Raw genomic sequence first — 21,075 nt, forward strand, 5'->3', positions numbered from 1 at the left:
ATTATGTTCTTCCAAGCAGGTTGAAATTTTGACTTTTTATTTTTATTGTGGAGAATGGGTTAATGGAGGACAGTTTGTTGTGGATGCAAATAAACTTCAGTCAGCCCTCTCTTTTTTGAAGCAGAGTAATTGTCCATTGTGAGATATGCATTGTATGTTACTGAGGTAAATTTAAAAGGGCACAGTAAGGGATTCTACAAATACATTATGGCCAAAAGAGTAACTAGGGAGAGAATAAGGCCCCTTAAAGATCAGCAAGGCCACCTATGTGTGGAACCACAGATCGGGGAGATATTAACAAATATTATCCATCAGTGTTTACTGTGGAGAAGGATATGGAAGATAGAGAATGTGGGGGAATAGTAACTGTTTGAAAAATGTTCATATTACAGAGGAGGTGGTATTGGATGTCTTAAAACGCATAAAGCTGGATAAATCCCTGGGACTTGATTAGGTGTACCCTAGAACTCTGTGGGAAACTAGGGAGGTGATTTCTGGGTCCCTTGCTGAAATATTTGTATCATCAATAGTCAAGATGAGGTGCCAGAAGACTGGAGGTTGGCTAACGTCGTGTCACTATTCAAGAAAGATGGTAAGGAAAAGCCAAGGAACAATAGACTGGTGAGCCTGACATCAGTAGTGGGCAACTTGCTGGAGGGAATTCTGAGGGACAGGATTTACATGCATTTGAAGAGGCAAGGACTGATTAGGGATAGTCAGCATGGCTTTGTGCATGGAAAATTGTGTCACATTAGCTTGATTGAGCTTTTTGAAGAAGTAACAAAGACAATTGATGAGGGCAAAACATATGGACTTAAGGAAGGCATCTGTCAAGGTTCCTCATCATAGACTGGTTCACAAGGTTGGATCACTTGAGGTACAAGGAGAAATATCCATTTGGATACAGAACTGGCTCGAAGGTAGAAGACAGAGTGTGATGGTGGAGGTTTGCTTTTCAGATTGGAGGCCTGCATGGGAAATCATATCTCATTAACTTGATTGAGTTTTTTGAAGAAGTAACAAAGAGGATTGATCAGGGCAGAGCAGTGGACATGATCTATATGGACTTCAGTAAGGCTTTCCACAGGGCCCTTCATGATAGAATGGTGAGCAAGGTTAAATCACTTGGACTACAAGGAACTACCCATTTGAATACAGAACTTGCTGGAAGATAGAAGACAGAGGGTGGTGGTGGAGGGTTGCTTTTCGGACTGGAGGCCTGCGACCAGCTATGTGCCACAAGGTTCGGTGCTGGGTCCGCTGCTTTTTGTCATTTATATAAATGATATGGAAGTGAACATAACAGGTATGATTAGTAAGTTTGCAGATGACACCGAAATTGGGTGTGTAGTGGACAGTGAAGGTGGTGACTTCAGAGTACAAAGGAAACTTGATTGGATGGGCCATTGGGTTGTGGAGTGGCAGATGGAGTTTAATTTCGATAAATGTAAGGTGATGCGTTTTATAAAGGCAAATCAAGGAAGGACTTATACACTTAATGGTAAAGTCTTGGGGAGTGTTGCTGAACAAAGAGACCTTGGAGTGCAAGCTCATAGTTCCTTGGAAAGGTAGACAGGATAGTTAAGGTAGCTCTTGATATGCTTGTCTTTATTGGTCATTGCATTAATTATAGGAGTTGGGAGGTCATGTTGAGGCTGTATAGGATGTTGTTTAGGTCACTTTTGGAATATTGTGTGCAATTCTGCTCTCCCTGCTGTAGGATGGATGTTGTGAAATGTGAAAGGGTTCAGGGAAGATTGACAAGTGTTGCTTGGGTTGGACGGTTTTTGCTATAAGGAGAGGCTAAATAGGGGTGGCGCAGTGGCTCAGTATTTAGCACTGTTGCCTCACAGCACCAGAGTCCTGGGTTCGATTCCGCCTTTGGGTGACTGTCTGTGTGGATTTTGCACATTTCCCCCCCTGTCTGTGTGCGTTTCCTCCCATAGTCCAAAGATGTGCAGGCTTGGTGAATTAGCTATGCTAAATTGCCTGTAGTATTCAGGGATGTGTAGAGTAGGTGGTTTATAGGGGGATGAGTTAGAGCATCCTATCTGAGGGCCTATTTTCACACTGTAAGGATTCTATGATTCTGTGTTGGGGCTACTTTCCCTGGAGCTTTGGAGGCTGAGGAGTGACCTTATAGAGGCTTATAAAATAGTTGGGGCATGGAGAGGGTGAATAGCCAAAGATTTTTCCCTGGGTTGGGGTGTCCAAAACTAGAAGGCATTGCTGGTTATAAAAGTGACCTGAGGGGCAACATTTTCACAGAGGGTGGTGCATATATGGATTGAACTGCCAGAGGAAGTGGTGCAAGTTGGTATGATTACAACATTCAAAAGGCATCTAGGTAGGTATATGAATAGGAAGGGTTTAAACGGATGTGGGCCAAATACTGATTACATCAATGAGTTGGACTGAAGTGTCTGTTGCCATGCCATAAACCTCTGTGACTCCATAGCTGATCTCAGATGTGATAAAATCAGCTGATAACCTTCCACCTTATGATAGAGAACTTACGGAATTTGTTTTATTGAGTAGTTTTGCTGTCATGCTGCAAATCGACTGTTAACATTTTCTGCTTAAATGGAGCCAACAATTTTATTAATATATTAAGTCGTGAGGAAACACATGCCCAACTGTCGCATTTTTTTTATTGTGCTTTGAATATCTCAAAGCCAAATTATGCTTAGAGGGGCAGCAAACAAACAACAGTAACATTTCATCCAGTCCAAAATGCCCTTATTTATTTTTCAGACATGTTCCTCTTTTTCAAAAACAGTACCCTCATTTTTCCCCATTTCGTACTGCGTATTGAGACATCATGGACTACGTAATTCACCTTCATCTATATTTGAGCCCTTTTGCAAGGAGATCAATCAATGAAAATCACTTCGGTATTTAAATACATAATTGACCATATTGTTTTCTGCCTGGATCATTACTGGTGAGACATCAGGTGCATCTGTAAATTGTGTTATATAATCTTATTCAACTGTATGAAAACCTAGAAAGTCTTTGATTTGGACTGCTCAAATTTATACACGTTTGTAAGCTCTTAATTGAACTCTGAATGGAAAAAGGTTGCTCCCACTGTTGTAACTGGGAAGAAATTGAAATAAGATTATCTTTTTGGGCTTTGGGTAGGTTTCTCATCTGATGTTAGATATGTTCGAACATATGTTTCAACTATTGAATTTTTGTTATTCTCCACTGCCCCTTGGTGTGAATGAACAAATCTCTTGTGTCATTGTGAAGTTCATTTTGCTTTTAGTTTTGCACTCAAATTCTGCACCTCCTAAATTTTTCAAGTTCCTATTGGAGCTGGTAATTGTACCACTTAAAGGCATATTTTCATACCTGCCTTAAATTACTAATGCCCTTGAGGGAAGGAAACTGCCACCCTTAACTGGTCTAGCCTACATGTGACTCCAGACCCACAGCAATGTGGTTGACTCTCAGCTGCCTTCTGGGCAATAAATGCTGCTTGACCAGTGACACCCTCATCCCATGAATGAATTTTTTAAAAAAAGAATAATTTAAATTCAGTGCGATTTTGCTTGAAATATAGAAGAATGAAGGTCAAGAGAAATCCAAGTTATGATAATGTAGATTCACTTCCATTGTAAACAATGGAAACAATACCAAAATGAGTAATCAGTTTGGATAGATGGATGAAGGTGAAGGGTCCAAACACTTCATTCATTGAGTGACGGGTTGAGGGGGAGAAGGATACAAGCTAACAAACTTTTGAGCTGAAAAGCCGATTGCATTGCTGTCAGCGTTATGTATTACTAAACCTTTAAACTCAAGCAATGACGCTGAGTGGAGTCTGAAAAATAGCAAGGGAACAGGTATTGAATAGCTTCCGCCTTTCTGAAGCCAGGTCCCTCAATCAGGCACAGAGTGCCATTTAGTGAGGGATCACAGCCATTGCCAATGAGGGTGCAGGCAAAGCTGCCTGCATGGCAAGTCATTGTTCCAGCAATGGTGAGAAGAGACCCTTAAGTGGTCATTAGTTGTCCACTTGAGGGCCTCAGTTGGTGATTGGGTGGGATGACTTCCTGTAAGCCCTTCCAGTCTGGATTTAACTAAAAATAGTTGGGAAGATGATGAGAACTTGACCTAGCATCATCCTTCGTTTCAAATAGCTGACCCTCACTAGGTCTGTACTCAACGAGTGCAGGAATTGGTGGGAGATTGAGGCAGGGACAAAAAATTCTGCCCAATATGCAGGGGCAGAGTCAAGAAAAAATTGCCTCATCTGAACAATCTTTCTTGACCTTCATTTGTATGCGGAAACAGGCTGATGACATAATGGTAATCCAGCAAAAAACGGTGAAGAGTTATTAAATTTCTGGTCTGTATTGTTGCAAATAGTGAATGCAGGTTCCCAGTACAGTCTGATGCATATTTTGTGTATTTAGTCAGTTTATGTTGAGGAGGATTTGTTTTTTTTAACGAGATACATGTTAATTGCTCAGTGATCATTAGTTTCTGATATTCGAAGGGAAAAAATGAAATTGTGGAATTTCATGTCAAAATACCAAAAGGATTTACAAAGTTGATTAATAAAAATGGAGTGTAATGTTTCCAGTCACAAGTCAATGGCTGTATTTGTTTTTGTTCACAGTTGACTCCGCTCTGGGAGGAGATGAAAATGAGCATGTTGTGCCGTAATAGTGCAGAAAATGAATTTTGACATGGAGCAAGCAATATGTTTCTAGTATGCAGCTCGTTCCCAATGCACAAGGATTGAATTCATTAGGAGAGCAATTTTACTCTACCAAAATGAGTTATCAGAGCATACACTCAAACTAGGGTTATGAAATGTTCAGGCTGATGCCGTGTGCATCGTTGAATACGTTGCAGTTTATGGTAAGCATGTGCAAATCTTTAGAGAAGTACACTGCCTGCCGTCATCTCAAAATTGAAATTGGATTTTATTTTGGATTTTTTAAAAAAAAATCAATTTTGTCAATTAACTGCTTGTTCGTACAGCAACATGTAAAGCTGCTTTGCGTGCCCTCTACCTGACCGTATTGTGCTTGCCACAAAAAGGCATATCAGTGAAAATGAGCACCTGTCCTGACTCTATGCTCTGTTATGTATGAAGTGCTGAAAGTATTTGGAATTAAGCAAAGTTTTTTTATCTTGCTCTGTCTCTTACCATTGGAACACAACTATTCTTTAAAACAAACTGTTTTGTAAACACGTCTTGGTCACATTGTTAACCTGTGAAGTGAGAGTGTGTTCCCACATGTTTGTAATGCAGATAGTGACTTACTTTGTATGTAACGATAATGCTTCTGAATCAGCATTGCTGCAATCTGAGCATTGCTTTGGTGACTATCAGTAATATAGTTACTGTCTGCATGGTCAGTCTCTTAGCAAGTGTGCATGGGAAGTGTGTGTAAGGGGAAGTTGTGAATAGCAGCTTGAAGTGATTCACAACTAGGGACTGTCTGCATGTACCAGTTAATGTCTTGCAAATGTGGTAAGATGGCCGGGCTGAAAGAGGTGGTCTTTACCTTCCCACAATACTTTGTGTCTTTAGCATCCTCACTTCAGTCATTTACTCTTATGAGCCCAGCTGATGCTAATATTGGACATGTCCGATCCTCGGGTGAAACTTGACTCTAGATTCAAAATTTTTAAAAAATGTAGCATTCACTTGATGTTGCATTCATGAGAAGCTGCCAGGGCACTTCTAACACAGACTAAGTAATTTGTTACGCAAGAATATAACGCAGACTACATTCTATGTGACACAATGAGAGGCTGGAAAGGTTTCACGATAGACATTGGAGAAAAACAATTCAACTTCACAGTATCCCTTTTATTCCAAAAATATTTAAAACATCCAAACCTCAATGAAGATTCATGACAATCTTTACATGAGGCTTCTTGCTCACACTTTGGCTAGGACTGCTGAAACTCATTTCATAAATGGCAAATATCTGTGCAGTCTCAAGATATTTTTCCTTGCACATATGGTCTATCCTGGTGATAGTTGAAATAAACTGCAAAATAAAATCACAATTACTTTATCTTCAGAACAAATGCATGAATTTCCCAAATACTGCTTCTAGCAATTTTCTCTTTGCCATACCTGCATACCAGATCTCCAAGATTGTTCAGACCTTCTCCACATCTCTGGACTTGTGGCTAGGCAGCAGTTTTTTGCTTACCTCGAGTTTGAAAGTTTGTGAGAATGCATATAAACAAAACAAGTCTCCATACTCCCTTTACTCTCAAATGAGACTGTAAAAATAACTATGTCTTTCCTCATTTTTATGCCATTTACCACGGCTTGCCTCCACTTCTTAAAACAAGTGGCACCTCATAAATGGTGAATCCATGTAAAATGGCAAGAAGTGGATTGCCTATTGTGTCTCTTGTTCCGTAACATTTTGCCAGGGGCAAAAGAGATGGGAAATAGAACAATTGTGTTGCATAAGTGGCCAGTTTGGTGCTCCTCCCCACAGCTGCTGATGTGTTACTTGTGGTCAGTGGTCCTCTGCTACTTGTTGTATCATGCCCTCCATGGCCCACGCTGGAGGTTCTTACAATGAAATCTCTTGTCTTCTCACTAAGCATCACCCGTACCTGGCAGCTGGATCCTTTAGACTCTTGACATCACTTATCTTGTTGGGAAGGTGACACCCATTCCCTCAGCTATGTGGTTCCCAGCAGTGGCCATTGCTCCCAATGGCACTGTTGAAATTGTATACTTTAAGGGATAAGAGCCTTAACAATGGCTTTTCAATTGGACATGAGCAAAATATGGCTAGAGGTCCCCGAAATGGCTGTTGTAAGGTTGCCCCAGTCTTCAGCCCCATCATCAAGGGCCGTGACCACCTGCATAAATTATACCTAGTGAAATACCAGTCATGATGATTTCCAAGCCAAGGACTGAGTTAATAACTGCCACTGTAAGACATGTAGAACAGTATTTATATGACAACTTCAATAGGACCAAGAGAAACAAGTTCACTGCAATTTTTGGTATGTTGATAGGTCTGCCGGAAAATCTGATCTCTGCCGAGGAGACCAGCAACAGTTTGGCACAGGGCTTTGTGTAGAAATTGTAGCTAATCATCTACACTAACGAAATAGTTACTACTTCAGAAGAATACTCACTTATCCATCCATGAGGACCAGTGTCACTGCTTCTGCTGTTGCACAAGCAGAAACCACCTAATGTCTGAATGCTATTGTGCTAAATGTCACTGAAGTTATCCAAGATCAACTTACTGCACTGCAAGTGTAGACTGCTGTTTTGCCAGCAGAACTTGGTGTCATGCAGGCTCAGACTGGGGCTATCATTGCTGGGATATTAATGTTTAAACAGGATTTCAACATGTTAGTGCAGTCTTGCCTCCAACAGTTGGATTATTGAATTCCCCCCACGGGTGGCACTGGCACTGGTGACCATGAACTTAGTGTTCTCTCTCTAGGTGGGCAGTATTTGCCCACCCATTCTGTCAGTTCTAGTGTTGCCTGTCAACCAGGAAGTCTAGGCTACTGTCACCCATGTCAATATGTACTGCCAGAACTAGGCTTTCTTCATTTTCAATCAACCAGTTCAGATATTTCATGACACACCTCTGGAACAGGTGGAATTCCTAATGGCTCAGATGTAGGGACAGTGTCACCTTTCTGTGCTGAGGTGTGAGAGTTTGTCCCGCAAGGCTACCCTTAGTCTCCCTCATTGCAAGTCAGCTGCTTACCTCCATCCATGCTGCAGCTATTGTGATTTAAGATGATACTGGTGTAAAGTAAAGCATCAGAATTGTTGTCATTATTTTGGGCATTGACTTGCATGGAGACTGAGTAAGTGGTGTTTAGTATCTCTAGCGCTGAAAAATCAAGTGCTACAGAGCGAGATTTTGAACTGAAATACACTAATTATTCACTTTTTTTTCTTAAGATTTTAAAATTGTGGGCACAGCTAATGACTGAATTCAAATCTGTATTACCATCTCATTGTTCACAGCAGAATGAAGGTCTTCTATCAAGACGTCATGTAAAGAGCCATCTGCAGAGGTGGTAACTGAGAGAATATCAGCAACAGTAGATCTGCACTATTTTTCAAGTTGTTTAGTACAGTATCCAGAAGAGGTAAGCATCCAGAGCTCTAGTTGTTGGCTATCTTTTGATAATAAAGCACTATCCAACAGCGTGTCTATAACACTGCCAAAAGCAATGAATATAGAAGTTCTTGGAGTTTAAACTGATTGGGAAAAAATTGTGTGATATCTTTTCATACAAAAGCATTTTTTGAAACTACCTCTCAATGTTGGCTTTGGAAGGAATGGAGCGTGAATTAATCAGAATATGTCTGCTTCCAAGAGTTGAATTGTACTGTGACATTGCCTAAAATTTCCATTGCCTAGGCAGTTGTTATGCCAGCATACATTGGAGTTGTGCATGGTAGCAGGTTCTCTGAAAGAATTAGCTCAGGAACCTGAATATTCCACCGGCCAATTCCTCTAAATTCTAACACCTCAAATTCCTCAATTTAAATCAGAGACTTTGGATAGTGCCAATTAAAATTAATTAAAACACTTACTCAAGAAATGGAAGAATATTATATTTTCTGAAAAAGGGTCCCGACCCAAAACGTCAGCTTTCCTGTTCGTTTGGTGCTGACTGACCTGCTGTGTTCCTCCAGCTCCACACTTTGTTATCTCTGACTCCAGCATCTGCAGGTCTTGCTATCTCAGTATTATATAGTGGAATTCCTGAGTAACTACTGAACAGACCTCACACCCCTCCCTGCCAAACTTAAATTCGTTTTCATTCTCACTCTTTTTCTCTTCTCTCCTTTTCCCTCTCCCTCAGTCCATGAGTGGTCATGTGTGCGGTTTTGTGCAAGAGTGTGTGTGTATGTGAATGAGTGCATGAGTTAGGGTGTGTGCAAGTGAGTGAGTGACAGACTGTGTGTTTGCATGGACTCTGAAAATGAGCCAGTCACAGGTCCATGTTTACTTGCCACTAAAACCGACCCAAAAAACAGGCTGGCAATTGACAAAATCTAGGTTGAAGGACAACCTGCTTCAGAACCCCACATTTGGATGAACTCCACTGAGATCAACTCTGATTGTGTGCGTCTCGAGACGCACACAATCAATGTTAGTGTTAAACTCAACTTATTAGCTCAGCCCTTGTCTGATCCCCTTCCCATGGAATTAGAACTTGGATCCTAGACTATCTCGTATTCTTAACCAAAAATGCATATCAGGATTTTATTTGTTAGTATCGCTGCTTGATGCTTAGTCATGGCCATTTCCTTTCATTACTCGTTTATTTAAATGACCAATTTATAGCTTTGGAGATTTTCAGAAATGCAAGTTTCTTTCATGCCAAGATGTCATTTTAAAATATCATCTGCAAAATTGCACCTTTTGTCAAGGAGATGCATCTTCAAGGTGGTGCTTCAACAGTGCACTGAAATATCTGGGAATTAGATTTGTCATAGATCTTGAATGTAAAAGCTTTGACACAACATGCCATAAAATAAGAAAATCTGATGGAAATATGCTTGCTTAAATAACTGCTACTTTTGTTGTAGTATAAAATTGCATTCAGTGACGAAGTTATGAAACTGGAATTGAATTATAATTTCAGGAGAGCTGTTTTATCCCAAATATTGTGATGTGAATGGAAATGCACTTTTCATGAATTCACTGAAGGACAATCACAGGGTAATGATGTTACATTAGTAAACTTGCTCCCTTTAATATCTTAGGTAGAAGGATCTTCTTTCTCTTACATTATGGATGAGCAACCTTCTCAACAATTTGCTGGTCATGTTGCAGTTTCTGCATTTCCATCACAGGTATTGCTGTTAATTATTTAAAAAACTTATTGTGCATTTGCTGCTGTAAAGCTTGTTTCTTTGGTTTTTTTTTGAAACGTCTTAAAGTTTTATACAATATCTTCTTTAATTTCAGGACACAGGGCACTACTTGCCAAATAATGTATTATTGTGTTATATTGGTTACGGGAGAAATATTGGCAAAGATACCTGGTAGTACACTCCTGTTTGATTTTATGTTTTGTGTTTTTCTGAGTCAGTTGATAGGTATTGATTTAATGTCCTGTCTGAAAAATGACACCTGAAAACAATGCTGCTGGCCCTTGGTATTGCACGGAAGGGACAGCATGTGGCTCTGAAAAGGAACTTGAACCTGGGAACTTCTTCACCAAGTGGAGAGCTATTACTGAGGCAACGTATCATCCTCCAACACTTGGGCCATCTACTATCCGGCCCCACCACCCAAGACATTTTTCCATCCCCACCCTTGTCTGCCTTCCGGAGAGACCACTCTCTCCGCGACTCCGTTGTCCGCTCCGCACTCCCCTCCAACCCCACCGCACCGGCACCTTCCCCTACAACCGCAGGAAGTGTTACACTTGCCCCCACACCTCCCCCCTCACCCCTATCCCAGGCCCCAAAGTGACCTTCCATATCAAGCAGATGTTCACCTGCACATCTGCTAATGTGGTATATTGTATCCATTGTACCTGGTGTGGCCTCCTCTACATTGGGGAAACCAAGCGGAGGCTTAGGGACCGTTTTGCAGAACACCTCTGCTCGGTTTGCAACAAACAGCTGCACCTCCCAGTCGCAAACCATTTCAGCTCCCCCTCCCATTCCTCAGATGACATTTCCATCATGGGCCTCCTGCAGTGCCACAATGATGCCACCCGAAGGTTGCAAGAACAGCAACTCATATTCTGCTTGGGAACCCTGCAGCTCAATGGTATCAATGTGGACTTCAAGCTTCAAAATCTCCCCTTCCCCCACTGCATCCCAAAACCAGCCCAGCCTGTCTCTGCTTCCTTAACCTGTTCTTCCTCTCACCCATCCCTTCCTCCCACCTCAAGCACCTCCATTTCCTACCTACCACCTCATCCCGCCTCCTTGACATGTCCATCTTCCCTGGACTGACGTATCCCCTCCCTACCTCCTCACCTATACTCTCCTCTCGACCGATCTTGTTTTCTCTCCATCTTCGGTCCACCTCCCCCCCTCTCCCTATTTATTCCAGTTCCCTCTCCCCATCCCCCTCTCTGATGAAGGGTCTAGGCCCGAAACGTCAGCTTTTGTGCTCCTGAGATGCTTGGCCTGCTGTGTTCATCCAGCTCCACACTTTGTTATCTTGGATTCTCCAGCATCTGCAGTTCCCATTATCACTATTACTGAGGCAAGGCTGACAGGACCTAAGCATGTTGTTACAAATATATTTGGCTTATTGCTTTGTGATTTTTCATAAGACCAGTGGCTTTTCGGCTTTGCCAGTGATGAAACACCTTTAGCAGAAATGATGAGGGAAGAATGGTGGTGCATGAATTGTGTTCAGGAATGAATAAAAAGCAATGCTTACCTTCAGTGAAGTTGTGATGGATTTGATTCCAGTCTGGAGCTAGTGTAATTACAAATATCTTCTAATTCTGACACTTCTGGATTCAGTTTGTTTGTAAATTTGTTTTAGCCTGTGGTAGTTGAAAGCAAATTATCTTCCATTGTTTTATTAGTCTGATAAAATGGTTTTCAGGACCTTTACTCTGTTGCAGTTAATGTCATTGCTGAACTATGATTAACCCTAGTGCACTACTCAGTTATTGTTAGCCTTCATTCTCAGTGACTGAATGTATGGGAATTTGCTTTATTTTCTAATAGAAACCAGAATTTTTAACAATACAGTTTTTTTTAAAATACTATCATGGAGTGTGGGCATCATTGACTGGGTCAGCATTTATTGCCTGTCTGTAGTTGCTTCTGAAAAGATTGTGGTGAGTGGTCTCCTTGAACTGCTGGAGTCCATGTACAGTAGTGGGTAGACCCACAATGCCATTAGGGAGAAAATTCCAGGATCTTGTACTGAAGGGATGGCACCACATGTCCAGGTCAGGAAGTGAGTGGCATGGACAGGAAAGTGCAGGTGGTGGTGTTCCCATGTATCTACTGCTTTTGTTGTTTGAGATGGAAATAGTCATGAATCTGGAAGGTGCTGTCTAAGGAGTTTTGGTGAATTGCTTCAGTGTAACAAATGACTCCATCAGCATTTTAACTAAACACTTCTGTTCTGGAATTTTTAAAACTTATTCCTTTCAGATAGGTTACCTATCTCCCTTCTCCAGGAGCAAGTGTTTCATACATCCAACTTCCACCAAGACTTGTGAAAATCCAAAATCCAAAACGTTTCTTCAAGTTTGCTGGTGTTGCCTCTATGCTAAAAAAAATTCTGAATCCTGCAAATTGAATCTTAATGCACAACTGCTTAATCTATTTGCTCATTCAGCTCATCCCATGTAAACAAAGCCGTTTCCCCTCAGATCGATCCGTCATTCGCCCTCTCTCATACGCTGTGTTCTAAAATAAATTACCATGATTACAGAAATTCTTACATGTTAATAATTAAACCCCTTTGGAACAAATCAACACCACACTCTCTTGTTCAGTAATGAAACTCACTAAAGTAGTTTTGTTTATATACATATGTGTATGTATTAAATTTCACACCTTGTATTACAATGGATCAATACACCTATACTCTATTGTTTGGAATTGTCAATATAAATCATCTGTGTTACCCTGGGGCAGGTCACTGAATGTGTGTGAATGAACTTGTGTGGAAATGTCATGAGTTGCCCATAAGCATTAAAGTTTATTTAACAATGCAATTCTATATTCCATTAGAATGTGACTGTCATCTAAAGTATTGGGGAAAAAAATGGTTTCCTTCACATGGACGAATGTGAACTGAACTACTGAACTTTAAATAAAATAAGTTAAATAAGTACTTGATTTACTCAGCCCATCACCCTTGAAGATTGAGTGTAAATTAAGTGGTTATGCAGAGCCAGAAAAAGCTGAATCATAGCCAATCTCTGTTTCACTGTCTCTCTTCCCTAATCCCCTCATGTGCACAGAAATAAAGCCACAGATGATTTAATTTTAAAAAAATTTTCATCCTTATAAGCAACACAGAATAACATTTTTTTCCTAATTTCAGGTTAGAGTCAGAAAGGGAATGAGAATGCTGCAAATTTATGACTATCACTCGAAAGAAATGAAGGAAATTGTATGCGTTTCAGTACTTGGGAACAGAAAGCAGGCAGCATTGTCGTGATAGTGCGGGAAAGTTTGCAGCATGTTCACTGACAGTTGAAAACACCTGGCTGCCTGGCAAAGGGGTAAAATAGACATATTAGATGTAATTAAACAGCAGATCAGGATCAGGTTGGGGGAAAAAAATGCCATCTTATGATCGAAGGCCCACTAATGAATTATACCTTAAAGCCATGTGTGAATTCACACTGACACTGATTTAGCTGGAGAAGGACATCTCCCAGCATGTTGTTTGTTAGGCTTGTTTGTGCATGTTTACCCAGAGTATTGGAAGTGTGAGCTGATAACACCATTATTCTATTGTTCAGTGATGTAGCGGAACAACATGGCATCTTGGACCTGTGTGAACAGTGGGACAAATGTTTGTGTACAAATAGGCTAAACGGGATCGATGAGGATTAATTATTGAGATAAATGTAAAGTAAAGGACTGAGCATTGTGAATCGAAGTGTTGAATTTAATGCCAAGAGAAAATAAAGGGAAAGAAAATTGAACTAGAGCAGAAGAAAGGAATAGAGGATATTTGATAGTAAAAATGTAAAAACTGGTAGTTTTATATGAGTTGACTTTCTAGGCAAGGGAAATTAAATGGCAGCTACTGACAATTATCATCTGGCTAAGAGGCTACTTGCACGATCATGTACTAGGTTTAATTTTTTTCTGTGGCGTTTCATGGGTAATCGGTGTGAAACTTGGTGCAAAGCATGGGAAGGCTAATTGCAGGATGCTATTTCATGACTTCAATGGCAGAGTGGCCCTAGTTGCCCTTAAATTTATAATTTGCAATTCTTGGCCTGTCTATTCCTGGCAACAGATTGTTCAACAATTTGTGTCTTCAAAACAGCATACGTGCGGATGCCCATGTCTTTTACAAAATAATGTATGTGCATTAAATGCAATCTAGATACTAGTATTTATTAATGTAGCTGGCACAGCCTCCGGTAATAAGCATAGCATTTTGTCAACTGCATGGAAAATACAAGTTCTTCAAGTTTTATTCCATAAGAGAAAAACACTCATAGAATAGAGCCAAAGTATTGATTTTAAATGCTGAAACCAAACTGCTCGTCAATGAGTCAGATTGATTTACTTTATTCAGTGAACATCAGACAGCATGAGAAGGAGTCTCTGTGCTGACACATTGTGATATTAGAGGATCATGTAAAGTGTATGATTAACTTATTCGTACATGCAGCAAGATTGCAGGGTCAGGTTCAGAAAGGCTTCTGATATCTTTTAAAACTACATACTCAGAATAAGTGCTCTTTGACTTTAGATGACCAAATAATTCATTTTAATGTACATTGTGAAATTATGAGGTTTGCTTGCATTTATTTACTCTTGAGCCCGGGGATCTTATGAAGTCAGGAATGGGAGTAAGCCACTTAGCCCGTCTTACACTTGTTAGCCTGAATCTCCTGTAATTTGCTCAGTGCCACTTGACTAGTTATTGTAATTTTCCTGAGGTCCTTCCTGTCTTTCATTCCTTGGCTCGTCGCTAATTCTTGATGTTCCTTGCATTAGTCTTCACAATTGAGGATGCAAAATACCAGTTCAATTCATTTGCCATCTCCTTGCTTTCCATTTTGTATTCCCCAGACTTGTCTTCGACAGGAGCAAGTTATTTTGTTAACACTTTTTTCTGAAAAAAATTGTAGAAACTTTTCAATGTATGCTTTTGTTTTTCTAGCTAGCTTTATCTTGTACTATAATTTATCTCTCCTAATCAATTTTTTTCATTCTTTGCTCGTTTATGTTCTGTCCATACTTTTCAGTTGTCTTCCATCTTTATGTAATTTTTAATGCTCCCATTAACTTTTCTTGTTAACTATGGATGGTGAGCTCTACCTCGATTTTTATTTCTTCTTGAACTGTCTGTATTCTGTGAATTTTGTCTGCCATTGCATCTCTATTGATTTATTCCTTAACTTAATTTGCCGGGTTACTTTAGCTAGCTAAGCTTCCATTCCCTCATAATCACCTTTATTGAAGTTGAAAATACTTGGATACACTCTTCTGTCTCTCAAACTGGATGTAAAATTAAATCATATTGTGGTCACTGCTTCTTAGGTTCCCACACAACAAAGCCATTATAAAATCCGTTCATAAAAACCAAAAGAACTGCGGATGCTGTAACAGAGATAATGGGAACTGCAGATGCTGGAGAATCCAAGATAATAAAGTGTGAAGCTGGATGAACACAGCAGGCCAAGCAGCATCTCAGGAGCCCACAGCTACCTCGAATACACCTCCTCCCACCCACCCTCCTGCAAAAATTCCATCCCCTATTCCCAATTCCTCTGCCTCCGCCGCATCTGCTCCCAGGATGAGGCATTCCACTCCCGCACATCCCAGATGTCCAAGTTCTTCAAGGACCGCAACTTTCCCCCCACAGTGGTCGAGAATGTCGTTGACCGCGTCTCCCGCATTTCCCGCAACACATCCCTCACACCCCGCCCCCGCCACAGCCGCCCAAAGAGGATCCCCCTCGTTCTCACACACCACCCCACCAACCTCCGGATACAACGCATCATCCTCAGACTCTTCCGGTTGCGGACCGCTTTGCCGAGCACCTCTGCTCGGTTCGCAATAAACAACTGCACCTCCCAGTCGCGAACCATTTCAACTCCCCCTCCCATTCTTTAGATGACATGTCCAACATGGGTCTCCTGCAATGCCACAATGATGCCACCCAAAGGTTGCAGGAACAGCAACTCCTATTCCGCTTGGGAACCCTGCAGCCCAATGGTATCAATGTGGACTTCACCAGCTTCAAAATCTCCCCTCCCCCCACTGCATCCCAAAACCAGCCCAGCCTGTCTCTGCCTCCCTAACCTGTTCGTCCACTCACCCATTCCTTCCTCCCACCCCAAGCCGCACCTCCATTTCCTACCTACTAACCTCATCCCACCTCCTTGACCTGTCCGTCTTCCCTGGACTGACCTATCCCCTCCCTACCTCCCCACCTATACTCTCCTCTCAACCTATCTTGTTTTCTCTCCATCTTCGGTCCGCCTCCCCCTCTCTCCCTATTTATTCCAGAACCCTCACCCCATCCCCCTCTCTGATGAAGGGCCTAGGCCCGAAACGTCAGTTTTTGTGCTCCTGAGATGCTGCTTGGCCTGCTGTGTTCATCCAGCCTCACACTTTATTATGCGAATGCTGTAAATCAGGAACAAAAGCAAAGTTACTGGAAAAGCTCAGCAGATCTGGCAGCATCTGTGGAGGAGAAAACGGAGTTAACATTTCGGGGATGGTGACTGGGAAAACATCAATTTATGTATAGAAAATGGGGAGGTGGGTGGGGTGGGGAGTAAACGATAGGATAGAATCCAAAGAGAGAGAAAGGCAGTTGGATAGAGGAGGGAGTTGCTAATGATCAGGCTGGGAGGGTGAATGGGGGCCTGTTAATGATTAAGAACGGGAGTGTGACAGTCACAGGCTATGTGGTAATGAGGCTGGTGTGTGGGGTGGGGGGGTGGGGGGGAGGGTGCGTGGTGGCTAGGACATGGGACAGTTTAGGCCCTAAAATTATTGAACGTAATATTGAGTCCGGCGGGCTGTAGGGTCCCTATGCGGAAAATGAGGTGTTGAATGAATTAATCCATTCATGTTGTGCAGTGCCATGCCTATTATCATCTGTTATTTGGCTGGCCCCAGAACATGCTGTTCCCAAAACCATCCAAAATGTTCCATGAACTCTTCAACTTAGTTACTTTTGCCTATCTGATGTTTTCCAACCTGTCTCTCTACACTAAAATAGTCAATAATTTTTTCCAACCATTTTGATAAGCATTCGTTATTTCTTCCTTTATACTCCAGCCTATTGTGGGGTTATTGTTAGGGGCATGTACATCACTCTCAAGTCATATCTTGCTTTTGTCGTTGCTTATCTCTACTGGAGTCACTTCTACATTCTGATATCTTGAACTTAAGACCATAAGACATAGGAGTGGGAGTAAGACCATTTGGCCCGTCGAGTTACTCCGTCATTTAATCATGGCTGATGGGCATTTCAACTCCACTTCCCTGCACTCTCCCCGTAGCCCCAGATTCCTTGTGAGATCAAGAATATAATGATCTCTGCCTTGAAGACATCTAATGTCCCGGCCTCCACTGCGCTCCATGGCAATGATTTCCACAGGCCCACCACACTCTGGCTGAAGAAATGTCTCCTCATGTCTGTTTTAAATTTACCCTCACTAATTCTAAGGCTGTGCCCACGGGTCCTAATCTCCCCGCCTAACAGAAACAGCTTCCCAGCATCCACCCTTTCTAAGCCAGACAATTATTTTGTAAGTTTCTATTAGATCTCCTGTCAACCTTCTAAACTCTAATGAATACAATCCCAGGATCCTCAGCCGTTCATCGTACGTTAAACCTACCATTCCAGGGATCGTCCGTGTGAATCTCCGCTGGACATGCTCCAGCGCCAGTATGACCTTCCTGAGGTGTGGGGCCCAAAATTGGGCACAGTATTCTAAATGGGGCCTAACTAGAGCTTTATAAAGTCTCGGAAGCACATCGCTGCTTTTATATTCCAACCCTCTTGAGATAAGTGACAACATTACGTTTGCTTTCTTAATCACAGACTCTAACTGCAAGTTAACCTTCAGAGAATCCTGGACCAACACTCCCAGATCCCTTTGTACTTCTGCTTTACGAATTTTCTCACTGTTTAGAAAATAGTCCATGCCTGTATTCTTTTTTCCAAAGTACAAGACCTCGCATTTGCTCATGTTGAATTTCATCAGCCATTTCCTGGACCACTCTCCTAAACTGTCTAAATCTTCCTGCAGCCTCCTCAGTACTACCTGCCTGTCCACCTATTTTTGTATCATCGGCAAACTTTGCCAGAATGCCCCCAGTGCCTTCATTCAGATCATTAATATATAAAGTGAACAGCTGCAGCTGCAACTCTGAACCCTGCGGGACACCACTCATCACCAGTTGCCATTCTGAAAAAGAGTCTTTTATCCCAACTGTCTGCCTTCTGTCAGACAGCCAATCCTCAATCCAAGCTAACAGCTCACCTTGAACACCATGGGCCCCCACCTTACTCAGCAGCCTCCCGTGAGGCACCTTATCAACAGCCTTTTGGAAGTCCAGATAGATAACATTCACTGGGTTTCCCTAGTCTGACCTATTTGTTACCTCGTCAAAGAATTCTAACAGGTTTGTCAGGCATGACCTCCCCTTACTAAATCCATGCTGACTTGTTCTAACCAGACCCTGCACTTCCAGGAATTTAGAAATCTCATCCTTAACAATGGATTCTAGAATTTTACCAACAACTGAGGTTAGGCTAATCGCTCTATAATCTTCCATCTTTTGTTTTGATCCTTCCTTAAACAAGGGGGTTACAACAGCAATTTTCCAATCATCTGGGACTTTCCCAGACTCCAGTGACTTTTGAAAGATCACAACCAAAGCCTCCGCTATTTCCTCAGCCTCCTCCCTCAGAATTCTAAGGTGTGCCCATCGGGGCCAGGAAATTTCTCAATTTTTAGATCTTTTAGCTTTTCTAGCACTTTCTCTTTTGTAATGCCTACCATACTTAATTCTGCCCCTGACTCTCCTTAATTGGGATACTACTCATGTCTTCCACTGTGAAGACTGACACAAAGTACTTAAGTTCTTCAGCTATTTCCTTATCTCCCATCACTAGCCTTCCAGCATCAATTTGGAGCGGCCCAGTGTCTACTTTTGCCTCTCGTTATTAGCCGGCCTACCTTCATATTTGATCCTCTCCTTCCTTATTTCTCTTTTTGTTATCCTTTGTTTGTTTTTGTAGCCTTCCAAATCTTCTGATTTCCCAGTGTTCTTGGCCACTTTATAGGTTGTTTCTTTTTTTTTGTTACATTTTCTGACTTCCTTTGTCAGCCATGGCTGTCTAATCCTACTCTGGGTAATCTTTCTTTTCTTTGGGGATGAACCTCTGTACCGTGTCCTCAATTACACACAGAAACTCCTGCCATTGTTGCTCTACTGTCTTCCCCGCTAGCCTATGCTTCCAGTTGATTTTCGTCAGTTCTTCTCTCATGCACCTGTAATTACCTTTATTTAACTGTAACACTATCACATCTGATTTTGCCTTCTCTCTTTCAAACTGCAGACTGAACTGTCCCATATTATGATCGCTGCCTCCTAGGTGTTCCCTTACTTTCAGATCTTTTATAAAATGTGGCTCATTACATAGCACTAAGTCCAGAATAGCCTGCTCTCTTGTGGGCTCCATCACAAGCCGTTCCAAAAAGCCATCCTGTGAACCTTCCATGAATTCCCTTGATTTGGATCCACTGGCAACATTATTCACGCAGTCTACCTGCATATTGAAGTCCCCCCATGATCACCGTGACCTTGCCTTTCTGACATGCCCTACCTATTTCCCGGTGCATCTTGCACCCCTGGTCCTGATCACTGTTAGGAAGTCTGTACATAATTCCCATTATGGTTTTTTTGCCTGTGTGGTTCCTCAGCTCCACCCAGACAGACTCCACATCCTTTGACCCTATGTCATTCAGTGCCGTAGATTTAATTTCATTCTTCACAAACAAGGCAACCCCGCCCCCTCTGCCCACCTCCCTGTCTTTTTCGATAAGTTGTAAATCCTTAGATGTTTAACCACCAGTCCTGATCTCCCTGCAACCATGTCTCTGATGTCTACCACACCATAATCATTTCAAGATGACTTGTGTTGTTAATTCATCTACTTGGTTGCGAATATTACGAGCATTTAGCTAAAGTGCCTTAATGCTAACTTTCTTATTGTTATTAGAGATATTGGAAATCCTCCGATGTCTTAAGCTAACCTTCCTTTTTGCTGTATTCCTAGTCTGCCTCGAGCTTAAACCCACGTGTACACATGCTATCCTGTTGCTTTTCTTTCCATTTAACTCCGTACTCCCTGTCACTTTTGCTGTCCTTTCTCCCCCCCCACTTCCGACACAGAAGTTTAAAGTCCTACTGACAACCCTATTTATCCTTTTTGTAGAACACTGGTTCCAGATCGGTTCAGCTGGAGACTGTCCCAACGATACAGATCCCCCTGGTTCCAAAACTGATGCCAATGCCCCATGAAATGGAATCCCTCTTTCCCACACCAATCCCTTAGCCATGTGTTTACTTCCCTAACTTTCTTCTCCCTATGCCAATTGGCACATGGCTCCGGCAGTAATCCTGAGATTATGACCCTGGAGGACCTGTACTTCAATTTCTTTCCTAGCGCTTGATAATCCCTGAACAGGTCCTCTACCCTAGCTTTGCCTGTGTTGTTAGTCCCAACGTGGACCACAACAACTGGATCCTCCCCCTCCCGCTCCACTATCCCCTCAAGCCGGTCGGAGATGTCCTGCACCCTGGCACTGGGCAGGCAACACACCATGCGGGACTCCCGATCTGGCTTGCATAGGATACTGTCTGTGGGTGATCCCGTCTACTGTGTTCGTAAAGGGAGGTGATCACTTAGTGGCATTATTGCCGGACTGTTAATGAAGAGATCCAGGTAATGTGCTGGGGACTTGGGTTTGAGTCCATCCATGGCAGATATTGGAATTTGAATTCAATAAAATTTTGAACTAAGAAATTAATGATGACCATGAGTCCGTTGTTGATTGTCGGAAAAACTCATCTCATTCACTAGTGCTTTTTAGGGAAGAGAATTGCCACCCTCACCTGCTCTTATATATGACTCCAGGCCCACAACAATGTGACTCTTAACTGTCCTCTTGAATGGGCATCAAATGCTGGCATAGCTGGCAGTGCCCTCATCCCATGAATGAATTTAAAGGAATAATTAATTACCAGAGCCACCCCTCTACATTTTCTAATTTTTTTTTCCCCAAATGATATGTACTCTTCAATATTCAGGACCTAGTCTGTGTCATTCTGCAGCCTCAGATCAGTTCTATTTGTTTTGTTTCAAATGCTGTGAG

The 21,075-nt window shown here is 42.0% G+C and overlaps 1 protein-coding gene across 5 annotated transcripts in view; it reads left to right on the forward strand.

The window, feature by feature from the left end:
- The window catches only part of nek7 (NIMA-related kinase 7), a 249,284-nt gene that overhangs the window by 59,072 nt on the left and 169,137 nt on the right, over positions 1-21,075 (forward strand). For 2 of the 5 annotated variants that reach the window (XM_048539495.2, XM_048539496.2), the window contains exons 2-3: positions 7,997-8,121; positions 9,752-9,841. The exons of 1 other annotated variant lie outside the window; for it this stretch is intronic. In XM_048539495.2, coding sequence (XP_048395452.1) covers positions 9,779-9,841 — 63 coding nt within the window. In that variant the 5' untranslated portion in view covers positions 7,997-8,121; positions 9,752-9,778. The remainder of the gene's footprint in view (positions 1-7,996; positions 8,122-9,751; positions 9,842-21,075) is intronic. 2 more of the 5 variants (XM_048539497.2, XM_048539498.2) reach the window with 1 other exon arrangement.

Source organism: Stegostoma tigrinum, chromosome 8 (assembly GCF_030684315.1).
Source record: "Stegostoma tigrinum isolate sSteTig4 chromosome 8, sSteTig4.hap1, whole genome shotgun sequence".
NCBI classification, from domain to species: domain Eukaryota; kingdom Metazoa; phylum Chordata; class Chondrichthyes; order Orectolobiformes; family Stegostomatidae; genus Stegostoma; species Stegostoma tigrinum.